Source organism: Oppia nitens, unplaced genomic scaffold (assembly GCF_028296485.1).
Source record: "Oppia nitens isolate AA-2021 unplaced genomic scaffold, nextdenovo-longstitch-racon4-pilon3 scaffold4_pilon_pilon_pilon, whole genome shotgun sequence".
Lineage (NCBI taxonomy): Eukaryota > Metazoa > Arthropoda > Arachnida > Sarcoptiformes > Oppiidae > Oppia > Oppia nitens.
The window spans coordinates 6581115-6594522 of NW_026533232.1; the positions used below are offsets into that span (position 1 = coordinate 6581115).

Below are 13408 nucleotides of genomic sequence, written 5' to 3' on the forward strand. Positions count from 1 at the left end.
ATCAAATAATATAAATTATAAAAAATATTTCTAATTTTGATAAACACATATATTATTTAAGAAATGAGTTCTCAAAAGTATGAAATAAGATTTTGTCAAAATTGTAATAAATCATATTTTTATAAATTACAGAAAAAATATATGGGATATTGCAATACAACTATCAAAATCTGAGTCTCAATTTGATGGACTAAATGGAAAATCATCGCTAGTTGTCATCGGAAGTAAACGAGGAGTAAATTGATATTTATTCAAATATTTATATGAATTTATGAATAAATTAATTATAATTTAGGGCAAAACAAGTCATATTTACAGATTCATTGACAAAACTGATGTACCAAAACCTACAATTGCTTTGGAGTATATGTTTTGTCGCAAACACATCAATAATGAAACGGTTTATTAATTTTTTAACTTTTTATAAATTAATTTATTAATATTTTAATATTTTCAGAATAAAGTTATTTGCAATATATGGGAATTAGGCGGTGGAGTCATGTTTACTAATCTCATTGAATTTGCCATAAATAGTGAAATGCTTGAGTTTGTTAATTAGTTTTTAAGCAATTTTTAACATTTACAGTAATTTTAATAACTTTTATTACAGTTATATAACTATAAATATTATTGTTATATAGGAAAACATCACTTTTATTAGCTATTGATCTCTCTATTCCTGAAGAAATGATTATAACAACTGAGACTCTTTTGAATAGCATTCGCGAACACATATCTAATATAATTGACAAAAATTTAGAGAATATTCTTAAAGATAAAGCAATCAACAGAATTGGTATCAATCATCAGGATATCAATCAAATTAATTATTTTCCGATTCCATTAGTAATAATAGGAACCAAATTTGATGTTTTTCAGGTTAGCTTTAAATGCAATTATTAATATTAAAAACCAATTCTTAAACTTTTTTACTTAAGAATTTAGATCCGGAAAAGAAAAAACTAATCGTCAGATATTTGCGAATAGTTTGTCATTCAATTGGCGCTCAATTGATATTTGTGTCGACAAAATCTGAAGCACTTATGACAAGAATTCGGCCCGTTTTGAATGCATTGGCTTTTGAGACAACCATTGATTCACTTCACTTTCAAAGTGATTATACCAAACCTATTGTCATACCATTTGGAAGCGATTCCTTTCAAAAGATAGGATATGAGTCAATAGATGCCGTCAAACGCATGTTCACAGAAATATTTCCTCAAATGATTACTCAAGTGGTTATTCCCGACGATCCGGCAAAAGATATCAATTTCAAAGAAAGAGATATTGACTTAATTCGGGCGCAAAAAGATAACGTAAAAAATGTTTTATTTTATCTTAAATTTATTATTAATATTAATATAAATAAAATTTAATCACAAAAACTAGGAATTAGAAGACTATAGAAGACAATCATTGGTTAAACATAACCATTAAATTTGGTTACATTTTAGCCAATACTGTACTATCAATAATATTTCCTTCTTTACTATTTATAAGTCTTAAGTTAAGCCAAGTGTGCATTAAAAAGATGGTCTCTTCAGTTTGTAATTCACTTTCTTCTAATTTTTTGATATTTTTATTAATTTTCTCAAGAAGTTCCGTGTCGTGAGTAGTGAAAGAATTTTTCAAATCCTGGATCTGTTGTTCAACGTCTTGATAAGTCTGTTGGTGTTCTAGACTCGATATAACGGCATCAATAAAGTTCTTGCGCTCGAGTAATGTCTTATTTTGTTGTACTTCATGGAGTCGTCGATTGATTGCATTGGAAACCGATTGGTAGCAGCGCTGCAATGTTTGCTTAGCAATAGCAGTCGTGTCCACAGTAAACAAGAAGTAGGTTCTGGAGGGCGCATAGTCTGAAGTTTTTGGACATTGAAGTACTTTAAGCACATTATTGGTATATAATTTATAAGTCAATTCTTTGGCTTCTTTTGCGGGAATCATTGCCATGTCTTCAATCTGTTTTTGTTGTAAATATTTCTTATTCAACAACAATCGGAAAATTCTGGCACTTTTACTACAAAACCTGGTCTGAATGATAGTCACCAAAGTGTCTTCAACCAACTTGTTTAATGTTCGCAACAAATTAACTGAAAACATACCATCGCTACGATCTTCAGCTTTGGTAACAAACCTAAAGTTCATGTCATCATTAAAACAATGGAGTAATTGTTCCACAAAAACACCTTCGGAACAGACTTTCTCTTTGAGAACTTCTTTAATGATTTCATGTTTTGAAAGCGGATGAGTAGAGGCTTTCATTGGATGTGTATTTACTTCAGACAATCTCAGAATATTTCTTACAATTTCTCCGGCAATCGGGTCGTCGTAATGAGTCTTAATCGCATCAATTATTAACTGATCCCTAAGGTATTGATTAAATCGTTTTAAATTAATTTTCCAATAGATATCTAAATCCTTTTGTCTAACATTTGGCAAATCACTACTAACTCGGCGTTTCTTTGGAAGAGGTTCTTCAATGTCTTCACTTTTTATTTTAACATCTGATTTATCATTATTTTGTTGTTTATTGTTATTAATTTTGATAAGATTGAGATCAATGTCCGGCAATGTATACATAAGATGATCGTTGTCTTCATTATCATCAACGAGTGATTTGTCTTTAATGGCCGTAAAATTGTTTCGGTTATCGTTAAGAGTGTGAGCTCTTTGAATGAAATGTATTGACACTAATTTGGTGAACACGTTATACACATTATGAACCAATTGATGACAGTTCTTGTGGTCCAAAGCAATGGCCAACCGATTAACAACTTGTTGTATGGTTTGACTCATTGTCATCACTCCATGTCTGAGAAGTTCTTCACACATATATTCTGCTTCGTCTCCCAAAAGCATTTTCGAGACATAGATATACTTTGGATATCTTAAGATAGACATCACTTGTTTGGTGTCGATGTCATAGTCGATGAATCCTTTTTTGTTCATCTCATGGATCACATAATTATGTTGTATTAATATCACTAAAGACTTCTTCACGTTTTCCATCGTCTCTTTCGATGTCTTAACGATCAGACCTAATGGTGAGAGTCCGTTGTGAAGCAAAACGTTGGCCACATTGGCCACAATCGGCCCGAAGTGTTCACTAATCAACAGATACGACAAATTCATTTCATTTGTCGACATCTCGTCTTAAATAGTATTAACAAAAAGTTTTACTTCAAGACTATCACTCAATTGGTCACTGAATCACATGTTTTGCAGTCAAACATCAAAATATTTATGTATTTATTATGAGTTCATGTTTTCATAGAAAACGTTACGTCAATAAAGTTTTGAAAGCAATCTATTATTATAATAATATAGTAAATATAGTAAAACTACTAAATAACTATAATTTAATATAAAATAATTAATTTAATTTTTAATATATTTAACATTATTTTTTTATTAAATCAATTTAACAATAAATTTTTAAACAAAACAATCCATTAAAAAACAAAAAATAATAATTTGTTATACGATTACATGAAAAATATTTGTCCACTTAATTCAATGGGACTTTGTTTGCTTAAATATAATACTGTTTTTATAAGTCTGTCCTTATGTTTGTTAAGCTCCTAAAAAATATAATTAATATTATATTATATATATTTTTTAAATTTTCTAAATATTTATTATAATAACACTAACGTCAAGATTGGAGTGAATAACAAAAAACTTTTTAATGTCATTAGTTTTGGATTTGACCCAACAATTCATCTCTTTATATAAGGAATCGATGGTATTATCACACGTTATGATTAAGTATATCATTGAATCACATTTTGAAAGCGATTTTTCAGTTATATCTTTCCAAGAATTGCAAAATTTTATTAATATTCTCACAATTAATGGATTATATGTTAGTTGAATGGCTGAGGAATTATTAAAGAAAGCCACCTAAATAGGCATTAAATATTTTAAATGTAATATTATATTCAATTATTTTTATTTAAAATATTAAACAGTTTAATCAAAAATGCTATTAACTAAATTTATTTAGTAGTTATTTAAAAATAGTAGTTTTTTAATTTAGAAATTAAAATGATATATTACACTATTTAACAATAATTCAATCAATTCAATATACAATATAGATATTATAATTTTTGAAATAAAAATAATTGAAAACCGGTTAGTAAATTGAATTATCAATAATATTACTGTATAAAGTTAGAAATTATATTTTAATTTATTAAAACTGCAAAATGTAATTATTATTAATTGCATTTTTGATTAAACACGTTTTATAAATAAATGTACAAAAAATAAATAAAATAATACATTTGAAAATGTCTTTTCCAACCCTTCCCTTAGTTCACTAATAAACCGATAATCCACTTGTGATTCGCAATGAAAGTCACAGTGAAGTAAAACATCCTTTTTCTCTGTTAATATTGATTTAAAATTACCGGTAAATTAATTTAAATAATTTCAAAAAACCTCTAAGCATTCCTTCAGCAGTATAGATATCTTTTTTAAATGTCACCTAAAATTGTTGAAAATATTATTTAACATTTTAAAACAATTTTCACAGAAAAATCTTACTTTAAAATACTCGGAAGGGTTGGCTTCAATTAGTTTGACCGCCGATGAAGTATATTTCTGGACTAAATCCAGACATTCAGTGTTAAAATCAAAGTCTTGTTGTGAACACTAAAGACAATAACCGGCGCTTATATGAAATGCCTGTCAATAAAATTATAATAAACCTGATTATAGGCGTCTTTAATGAGATTATATCTAAAAGCTTGAGGAGTTTCGCTCGCGAAGTATTGGCTTCGGTCTAAAGCCTTGTCCAATAAGTTATCATTAGATACCGACAGCACAGTTGAGGTCAGCTTACAGATCACACCCGAGGCCTTGTTTAGCGTAATAGTGGTTAAAAAATGGCGTCAATTTGATTAGTGGTCAACACATATAATGACACATATAATCGATATAACAAAAGCAACATTTGATGGTTAATATACATTAAATAAATATTTGGATCAAATAATTAAAGTGTTTAATAAATGCAAAATTTTTACTCCATATTTGACAGCAGAGTCTACCAAATGAATGAGCAGTTGTTCCTCAAGCAAAGGTCGCGCCCCGTCGTGAATGACTACAATGTCCGGCAGCGGCCACTTCATCGCCGCTATTGAATCGATACCGTTAGCTATCGACCCATGTCTTGTAATACTTCCAACAACTAAATGAACCCGTTTTTGATGCTTTATATCGTCCACAATATTCTTCATCTTCTGATAGTTACTGTCATCAAACACTACAATCACTTTACTAATCCATTTAATCCTAAAAATATTATTATTAATACATCAATCTTAAGACATATTGATTGCAGACCTAAGACAAGCATTAATTGTGTGATAAATCAATGGTTTATCGCAAACAATGTTATATTGTTTCGGTTCCGACACATCACCGGACACTCGAAGTCCTTTACCGGCGGCGGGAATCACGGCATATGTCTTGAGATCTCCGATGTTTGCCATCAACTTCTTGACGTCTTCACTGTTATTATAACTCATTGCAAACGTAAATAAAATACATTAAAGTGTAAAACCGTTTTATATGGTTTGGTTTGATTTGATTTATATTAAAATTATTGATATAACCCATACATATAAAAACTTATTAAACATCTTATTAAATATATATTATTAAAAAAATATTTATTGTAATAAATCTTTATATTAAAACAAAAATTATTTTTGTAAATAAATTATAATTAAAATTGTATTTATTTAACGGTTTAGGTATTTGTATTAGTCTTTATGCAAACAGTTTGCATCTCTAGTCTAATGTTTATTATTTTCATTCAATTGATGTTTAAATTGTTTTGTCAGTCAACTCATTGATTGAATTATTAATTAATAATTTTTGTTTATTTGTGACCAAAAAGTTTGAATCACTTCTTTAGCTAACATGAAATCTGACGATTCAAGTGTTGGTAATCTTGAAGAAGAGGCCCGAAAACGAAAGGAAAGATTAGAACAAATGAAGAGACGTTTGAACAATGAAAACAACGACTCGACCTCTGAGGACAACAAACTTGTTTTGCCGAAGTATTAACTGATTGTCTCTTAATTGTTATGAGATATTGTTTACTGATTATCATTGTTTTCAGACCAATCTTTCGGTCATATAATCCAACGGATGAAAAACTTAAGGAAAATTCTTTACCAAAACCAAAGCCAGAATCAGGTCTTTTGATTTAATTTTGTATTTGTTTTTAATTTATTTAAAGTTATTTATATATATATATAAACAGTTGAAAAACAAATTGAAGACCAATTGACTGTCGCTAACAATCCTCAAGTCTTGGATGAAGTGGTCTGTTATTGTATTAATTAATATTTGAATTGATTTTTAGTTATAATAAAATTTAATCAAACATTTTATGAATTTCAGGACTTAACGAGTTTAGCGCCGCGTAAAGTGGACTGGGATTTGAAGAGAAATTTACAACAAAAGTTAGATAAACTCGAGAAAAGAACTCAAAGAGCTATCGCCGAACTGATCCGTTAGTTGTCTTTCGTTTAATTATTGATTTTTAAATTAATTAAATTGTTATAAACAAACAATATTAACAATTCATTAATGTTTAGGTGAAAGGCTTCGCGAGTCTTCTGTAGTGGATTTAGCGACCGCTACTCAAGACTTGGAAGCGACTCAAAACAATGTGGACTTCGATGAAGACTAATATTTAATTTATTTGTCATTAATTTTGTCATTATTTTTTCAATATACGGTAATCATTTTTTAAATAAAATCAATATATATTTTTAATATTTAATTATTGAATCTTTATTAAAGTTAATTATTAATAAATAAATTTATGTAAAATATCTTTAATTTAAATACTGATAATTAAAAATTTTATTACAATAACAATACTGTACAATAACAGGCCTTTTTATTATATATAAGTTTACAGATATTTATATATTAAAGCGAGTTTTAAAAAAGTACCAAAATGTCGCTTCTATTAATGTACACAACTTTAAGCATTGTTTTGTTTGAATGTTTTGATTGAATCAAATCAAGTGATGTCTAACTTTAGATTAATATCCAAACAAATTGTAAGACTTTTGAGTCATCCGACGGCTGTTGACAACCGATTATTACCGATATGTCGACAGTACTCGACTCTCAACGAAACTCAAGAATCTGCTAAAAGTGGGGACGAAAAGGCTGGAGATATGCCATTGTGGACATCCATTATCACTAGAAGTGATCACTTGGAGGACATGGATAATGTTAATCCAAAAGTAACACCAATACGTGAGGTGTGGTTGGAAAACATGTCAACAGTTGAGTCCCGCAAGTTGTCGATTGTGTCATTACATCCCTATATCTTCGGCACATTTCCGCGCGTAGACCTGATCCAAGAGAATCATAAATGGCAGACACTATACAAACACATTGACTGGCGTTGGACTCCCCGACGCCATGAACTTTCTGGTACAACACGTAAGCCATGGCCACAAAAGGGTACGGGTAGGGCACGAGCACGAGGTATTCGCGCTCCGCAGTGGATCGGCGGCGAGTGGTGTCACGGACCACGTGGTCCGCGGACTTACTTTTATTTACTGCCTTTTGCTAAACGAGTCAAAGGCTTGACGTCAATGTTGTCGACAAAGTTAGCTCAGGACGACCTCAAAGTGGTGGACACACTCGAGTCATTTCCTACCGATAAACCCGAATATATAGAAAAAATGTGTCAACAAAGGGGTTGGGGTCCCAGTGTCCTCATTATCGATACCTGCGATATATTTCCTCAAAATATAGCTCTGGCAACACATGAAATAAAACACATCAATTTGATGCCCGTCTTTGGACTCAATGTCATCTCAATGTTAAAACATGAGACTCTTGTGTTGACATTGAATGCGGTCAGAGATATTGAGAAGAAACTATTGTATCAAATGAGAAGAACTGATTTACATGAATGCTATAATAAGATCAGATCCACCAAAGCTTTACATCAATAGTCTATAATTTGTTTTAAAAATATTTGTCTAATATTTATAAAATTGTAAATTTTTAAAAAATTAATTAGAAATAATAAATAAAATTCAAATAATTAGTAAATATTAATAGTGTCCCCAATTTTATTGATGGAAATGAGAGCGTTTCTGTTATACAAATATAAAGTATAGATGTGAATGTTGTTGCTATTTGTTGGCCAATTTATGACCAAATTTACCGAAAACCATACATATATCGATTGCTATCGACGTTTCATATGATGTTTGTCTATGGAATGTCATTACAATATTATTTGTTATGAAAATATATAATTAAAGACTCGTTCATCACTTATGACTAGTTATCTGTTGATTATATTTCTCGTTATATAAATTGGTTAACAAATTATATCAATTGATGGCAAATATTAATTAACAAATAAATTAAAATTAATCAGTCGTTGACAAAAAAAAAATTGAATTGCACCGTTAGGTTTGAATCATAAATTGAAAACATGTCATTAACTTAAAAGTAAACGTTATTGAAATTAAAGAAAATTGTGTTCATTTCAATAAAAATTTCATCGAAATAACAATAAATTTAAGATTATGTCAAAACAAACAAAATAAAGTGTAATAATAAAAAATATCATTGAATGAGATAATGAAACAATTTATAATAGTAAAAATGCTAAATAATGATTTGCAAAATTATGAGGCACTCAATAATAAATTATTACTAATCCACTTAATGACGCCTATGTCGAGCTGGTTATCATACGCTTGCCTTTGATGACTACGGGTCTACTTTTGATGGTTCCCTTCCTTCTCTTACTTGTCTGTAATATATATATATAATGTTAATATACTTTATAACACTAACAATACTTTTTTACCTTTTTTGACGTCACTATCCTTTTGGGTTTTACTTTACGGTCAGCGTACGGGATTTTGACCCGATTTGCTGGCTTTTTCACTTTGTATATACGCACCAACCAGTGCTCAGTAGTATACGCTTCTTCTAAGTGCTCCAATCGGATGTTTTTGTTACCGATTTCCATATTACGGGTTCTATCAAATCCAGCCGGACTTCTATAGTCAAGCTATAAGTATGTAACAGATTATTACTGTTAATCAAATTTATAACAAAAGGTAAGATATAGTAATACCTGAAGTTCGCCAAATCTAAAGTAACTGAGTTTATACATAAGGCAATTGAGAAGAGTGGGCGCCCCCTGAGAATCAACTCGAAATTCTCCCCTATCAGTAAAGTAATCACTTTCTCTAATATCTTTGGGATGTTCTCCCTCTGCAATCCTAACCATCCATAAAAACTTATTGATGTCATCACCAGAATAGCCGATAACACCACCGAAGATGACTAACACATAATCAACATCAAGTGCTTGCATTATAGTGTAAGCAGCGCTTTCATTGGATGACATTGCTTTGCCCACCTAACGGTAATAGAGTAATAGTACGGCAATTAGTATACATTTAAGAGACAAAATAAATTACCGTTACATACAAGTGCGATATGACTATTATTCCACGTATTATTATCCACTAAAGTTGTCCGATTAGCCATTCCGGCAATTTGATAGCTATTTAAAAATAAGTATAACTTATAATTCAAATTTTAATAAATAAATATAATAACATTACCCATAATCCCACCACGACATCACTCGAGCTTCATCTGCAGTGTTTTGGGACAACCAATAGTAAGCTTCTCGGAAATCATCCAAAATAACTCTAGATCTATGATCAAACATTTAATCAAAGTTATTATTAAAGTAATCAATTAAACGCCAAATCAAACTAACCCATCACCACTATAACTGGCCAACACAATGCTGGGACTGGAATAGGCATTACTAGTAACCCAAGTGCAATGAACGACAAACAACATAAGCATCATAACTAATAGGACTGATATAAATGTGCGCATATTTGCACCGATTCCTTGATTTTCTTTGTTGTCGGTCTTAATTTTGCGAATTTTTCCCGCCTTTAATAAAATAATTATTTACAAAACTATTTAACAAATTAATAATAAGATCGTAAATACTTTATCATAAAGATGTTTGTGACTATTTTTTTCGGGTCCGTTTTGATTGGTTTCCTCACTATCAGTACTCGAGTCAACTGCACCGTCATTATTGGCTCGTGATTTCTGAGGAGGTTTTTCGTCCTGAAGACAGTACGAGAAGGACTCGGAAAATGCAATCGCACTCAAAACACATACAACTGGTGTGAGAGTCAACATCAGTCTAACCATAACACCGGCAAAATATGCAGCAGTTATGGCATAGAGAGCAACTAAATGGTTACAACAGACAAAACATTAATTATTGTTTTATTCACTCATTCAATTGAAAACTTACTAAAAACTCGTTCATCATTAACTTCTTTGATACAATACCACAGACCAATGGGAAAAGTAGGAATCAATAGATGCAAATCAAAGAAAAATGAGAACCAAGTGGTTGGTTGATGTTCAGAGACAGATGCGATAATTGGAATATGTATTTTGGCGTAACCCGTGTCCCATAGAGAATAGAAACGCCCACTCCAGGGGGCAATATAACCTGCATATGTGAGTGCAACGACACCCAAAAACACAAGTCCGGCCACTCCGATGACAGCCGACACAAAAAATGTCTTCATTTCAGAGCGGGTCATAAAATTCTGGACATACTTTAAAAATGCGTAGGCATTGAGCAAAAGGAAAACACCAGCCGAAGCCATGTGTTCCGATGTACGGACCGGTTGGAAACCAACAAATGGTATTTGCATTGAAAACAATAGACCCAAAATAAAAAATGTGTTGTAAGCTAACAGTGCAAACATAAGATATACAATAATATGATATCAGTTTAAATATAAAATTACAATATTATTAATATCATTGTATGACTTACCAACATATATGCGATGAGAAAATCGACCCATAATTAACAAAAAGAATACATGCAATGGGATCAAGTTTATAATGAATACATAACCGCCCCAAGCGGACACCATATACAGATATGACAGTGCTGTCAGTGCTGACCAATACACTGATCCTGTCTTCACTGATTTCACCTGATTTTTTATTACGATAATTATATTTAAATACAGTATATTTTAAATTTTTCTAAAGACTTACCCAAAGATAGTATGTGAACATTAGGGCAAATATGGCAATACCTTCGTTGTCATAACTGCCGGCAACTGACCGACTGATATAACCGGGAACTAATACAACGATAACAGTAGTTATAATAGTTTGCAAATAAACTACAAAATATATATCATAAATACCAATTGCTATAAAACAAGCGGCAAAAAGTCCGGCCGACTCTGACCACAACTCTTTTGTCAACAAATATGTTGAGATAGCTGTCAAACCACTAAAAATTGGGGCCAAAAATACACAGATATCCCGGATATGGACCGGAATATTCAATAATGTCAGCCCATAGTGGATGGCACCCGACGTTAACATAAGACCCGGATAGACCTATTGAACGCATTATTGGTGCATCAGATGATTGTCATTAAATGATAAGTCAATGTATCGTATATCTACCGTTCCTCCAACAATACGTCCCAATGGATACCACGCTCTCTCATCAAACCAGTTAAGAAAGTTATAGTATCCATGTTCTACCATATAATGTGTGGACCGGTAGTTAAACCTGAAATTATAATAATAACCACATTTGCATCAATCAATTCAATTATATTCTTCATATGTATAGGTTTTTGACAACACATTGCATGCAATCGTAATGTTTTGTCTCTTTGAAGATAACAAGTAGTGATGAGTTGTAACAAAACAAGTGATACAAACCAGGGGTCGAACTCATGGATAATGCTTTCAAATCGGATGACCGCAAAAAGTCGGGAACAGAAGCCGGCCAACCACGACAAGGCCAATACTGTCACCCGAAGCAATGATTGTCGACCCAATACCTGACTCGACATCGACTTATGGCCCGAAAGCGGTCGCGAAGACTGTTTGCCGGTTATCGCCATTACTTACTATACATTCAATACATTAAACACTACAACACCTGAGCTTACGTTTCACTCAAATATAACTAAACAACACATCATTCGTATAGTTAACACATCAATATTAATACAACACTATTACTATTTCCAACACTACTATTCAATTCATTCACTATATTCCCAATCAATTCAATATAAATTATTATTTGTAATATCAAATTGTAATATTAATATAATTATTATTATTATTATTATTGAAAATATATTATTTATATAATTATTTTTGTTAATTATTTAATTTAAAGCATTTAAATAATTAAATAAAATATAATAAATTTATGGGAATATATCACTTTCTAATAATAATTGTCAACTTTTTAAAGTTATTTTTTATAAATATAAACTAATAACGTATTGATTAAAGCGTTTATAACAAACCCTATGAATGTGTAATGCATTGAATTACACAATACTTGAGTGCTTTACGCATATAATTAAAGTTTTATGTAATATGTGTTCGATTAGAAACTTGTGGTGAAAGTGTGCGCACGCGCTGTGAATGTTTGGTTTACAATCAATTCAATTGATATATCAATAGATATATTGAATAAATAATTATTTTCAATGAATTTCTATTTAACTATTGGTTTGAATGTAAAGACATTGTGTTTATTGCTATTATAGTATCATATGATTAGTCCATACATTGTATGACATTATAGCCGATCCTTAATGAGGACAACATTACCAAAATATATACCATTTTTTACTCTTTAACATTATATGTCAAACAATTATCCATTTGATTGACTATTGATATCATATTTGATGTTAACTGTTGAAGACTGTCAACCAAATGATTACATTTAATCCCAACACTTATATAACAAGTGAACCGTTTGTTAATTATTAACAAATATATAGTATATGTCATACAAAATGATAATATCTCTGATTGTAGTCAAACACCAACTCTTATATAATGAGTATATGATATGAAAAAGTAAATAAATAATTATTTTTAATACAAAATCATGTAATTTATTATTAATAAGTTATAAGGGATAGGAATATATGAATTTATAACAAAATAAGATTATAGACAAACTATTGTTAAGACATTTATTAAGTTTATATACAATAAAAAAAAGTTTGTCTCAACAGCTGATGATTGATCAGTTCAATGGTTAAGATCGACAAGTTTTTTGATTATAATTTGCTGATTAAGAGACTGAAAAAATTGAAAGAAAAATACAAAGTAAAGACACAGTTATCCGATGAGGAACAGGAGTCTCATCTATTGTTTGTATAATTTTAATACCATTACAAACAAATATATTTAAAAATAAGTTTAAAAATAATTCAATTCAAAAATAAATAATTCAACAAAATATATGAAAATTAAATCATTTATTGTTTAA

The 13408-nt window shown here is 30.3% G+C and overlaps 6 protein-coding genes across 6 annotated transcripts; 3 read left to right on the plus strand and 3 right to left on the minus strand.

Moving 5' to 3' along the window:
* Nucleotides 1-63: 63 nt before the first annotated feature.
* On the plus strand, nt 64-1437 carry LOC128960334 (cytoplasmic dynein 2 light intermediate chain 1-like). Its single transcript, XM_054306406.1, has 7 exons — nt 64-77; nt 133-235; nt 296-400; nt 458-546; nt 642-879; nt 939-1316; nt 1390-1437. The coding sequence occupies exons 1-7, from the start codon at nt 64-66 to the stop codon at nt 1435-1437; spliced, it is 975 nt and encodes a 324-aa protein (XP_054162381.1).
* Nucleotides 1438-1443: 6 nt separating this feature from the next.
* LOC128960335 (DNA-directed RNA polymerase III subunit RPC3-like) lies at nt 1444-3242 on the minus strand. The gene has a single exon (XM_054306407.1). It carries the CDS (start codon nt 3148-3150, stop codon nt 1444-1446), a length of 1707 nt encoding a protein of 568 aa, XP_054162382.1. The 5' UTR covers nt 3151-3242.
* A 246-nt stretch (nt 3243-3488) lies between these two features.
* Nucleotides 3489-5557, minus strand: LOC128960336 (D-ribitol-5-phosphate cytidylyltransferase-like). The gene is made up of 8 exons (XM_054306408.1): nt 5356-5557; nt 5037-5304; nt 4719-4868; nt 4555-4662; nt 4450-4495; nt 4291-4394; nt 3658-3906; nt 3489-3584 (listed from the first exon to the last, which is right to left on the minus strand). Exons 1-8 carry the CDS (start codon nt 5538-5540, stop codon nt 3489-3491), a joined length of 1206 nt encoding a protein of 401 aa, XP_054162383.1. The 5' UTR covers nt 5541-5557.
* Nucleotides 5558-5834: 277 nt separating this feature from the next.
* On the plus strand, nt 5835-6761 carry LOC128959885 (coiled-coil domain-containing protein 12-like). Its single transcript, XM_054305913.1, has 5 exons — nt 5835-6077; nt 6140-6216; nt 6284-6345; nt 6424-6535; nt 6621-6761. Exons 1-5 carry the CDS (start codon nt 5938-5940, stop codon nt 6713-6715), a joined length of 486 nt encoding a protein of 161 aa, XP_054161888.1. The 5' UTR covers nt 5835-5937; the 3' UTR covers nt 6716-6761.
* Nucleotides 6762-6980: 219 nt separating this feature from the next.
* On the plus strand, nt 6981-8023 carry LOC128959879 (39S ribosomal protein L4, mitochondrial-like). Its single transcript, XM_054305908.1, has one exon. The coding sequence runs from the start codon at nt 7062-7064 to the stop codon at nt 8004-8006; it is 945 nt and encodes a 314-aa protein (XP_054161883.1). The 5' UTR covers nt 6981-7061; the 3' UTR covers nt 8007-8023.
* Nucleotides 8024-8121: 98 nt separating this feature from the next.
* Nucleotides 8122-12150, minus strand: LOC128959866 (dolichyl-diphosphooligosaccharide--protein glycosyltransferase subunit STT3B-like). The gene is made up of 13 exons (XM_054305890.1): nt 11824-12150; nt 11560-11668; nt 11292-11490; nt 11137-11225; nt 10907-11072; nt 10370-10819; nt 10054-10304; nt 9809-9993; nt 9648-9743; nt 9511-9586; nt 9152-9439; nt 8879-9085; nt 8122-8821 (listed from the first exon to the last, which is right to left on the minus strand). Exons 1-13 carry the CDS (start codon nt 12006-12008, stop codon nt 8741-8743), a joined length of 2382 nt encoding a protein of 793 aa, XP_054161865.1. The 5' UTR covers nt 12009-12150; the 3' UTR covers nt 8122-8740.
* Between the last annotated feature and the right edge of the window lie 1258 nt (nt 12151-13408).

What these genes read in the sequence shown, in the direction of transcription:
- LOC128960334 (XM_054306406.1), top strand. An exon ending in ATAAATAGTGAAATGCTTGA is followed by an intron (nt 547 to 641) that starts GTTTGTTAATTA and finishes ATTGTTATATAG; the next exon opens with GAAAACATCACTTTTATTAG. An exon ending in TTCGGGCGCAAAAAGATAAC is followed by an intron (nt 1,317 to 1,389) that starts GTAAAAAATGTT and finishes CACAAAAACTAG; the next exon opens with GAATTAGAAGACTATAGAAG.
- LOC128959879 (XM_054305908.1), top strand. Translation starts at nt 7,062, where the DNA reads ATGTCTAACTTTAGATTAATATCCAAACAAATTGTAAGACTTTTGAGT.
- LOC128960336 (XM_054306408.1), bottom strand. Translation starts at nt 5,540, where the DNA reads ATGAGTTATAATAACAGTGAAGACGTCAAGAAGTTGATGGCAAACATC. An exon ending in ACCCTTCCGAGTATTTTAAA is followed by an intron (nt 4,496 to 4,554) that starts GTAAGATTTTTC and finishes CAACAATTTTAG; the next exon opens with GTGACATTTAAAAAAGATAT. An exon ending in TGCTGAAGGAATGCTTAGAG is followed by an intron (nt 4,395 to 4,449) that starts GTTTTTTGAAAT and finishes CAATATTAACAG; the next exon opens with AGAAAAAGGATGTTTTACTT.
- LOC128959866 (XM_054305890.1), bottom strand. Translation starts at nt 12,008, where the DNA reads ATGGCGATAACCGGCAAACAGTCTTCGCGACCGCTTTCGGGCCATAAG. An exon ending in GACGTATTGTTGGAGGAACG is followed by an intron (nt 11,491 to 11,559) that starts GTAGATATACGA and finishes TGCGTTCAATAG; the next exon opens with GTCTATCCGGGTCTTATGTT. An exon ending in TGTTCACATACTATCTTTGG is followed by an intron (nt 11,073 to 11,136) that starts GTAAGTCTTTAG and finishes ATAAAAAATCAG; the next exon opens with GTGAAATCAGTGAAGACAGG.
- LOC128960335 (XM_054306407.1), bottom strand. Translation starts at nt 3,150, where the DNA reads ATGTCGACAAATGAAATGAATTTGTCGTATCTGTTGATTAGTGAACAC.
- LOC128959885 (XM_054305913.1), top strand. Translation starts at nt 5,938, where the DNA reads ATGAAATCTGACGATTCAAGTGTTGGTAATCTTGAAGAAGAGGCCCGA. An exon ending in AAAACCAAAGCCAGAATCAG is followed by an intron (nt 6,217 to 6,283) that starts GTCTTTTGATTT and finishes ATATATAAACAG; the next exon opens with TTGAAAAACAAATTGAAGAC. An exon ending in AGCTATCGCCGAACTGATCC is followed by an intron (nt 6,536 to 6,620) that starts GTTAGTTGTCTT and finishes ATTAATGTTTAG; the next exon opens with GTGAAAGGCTTCGCGAGTCT.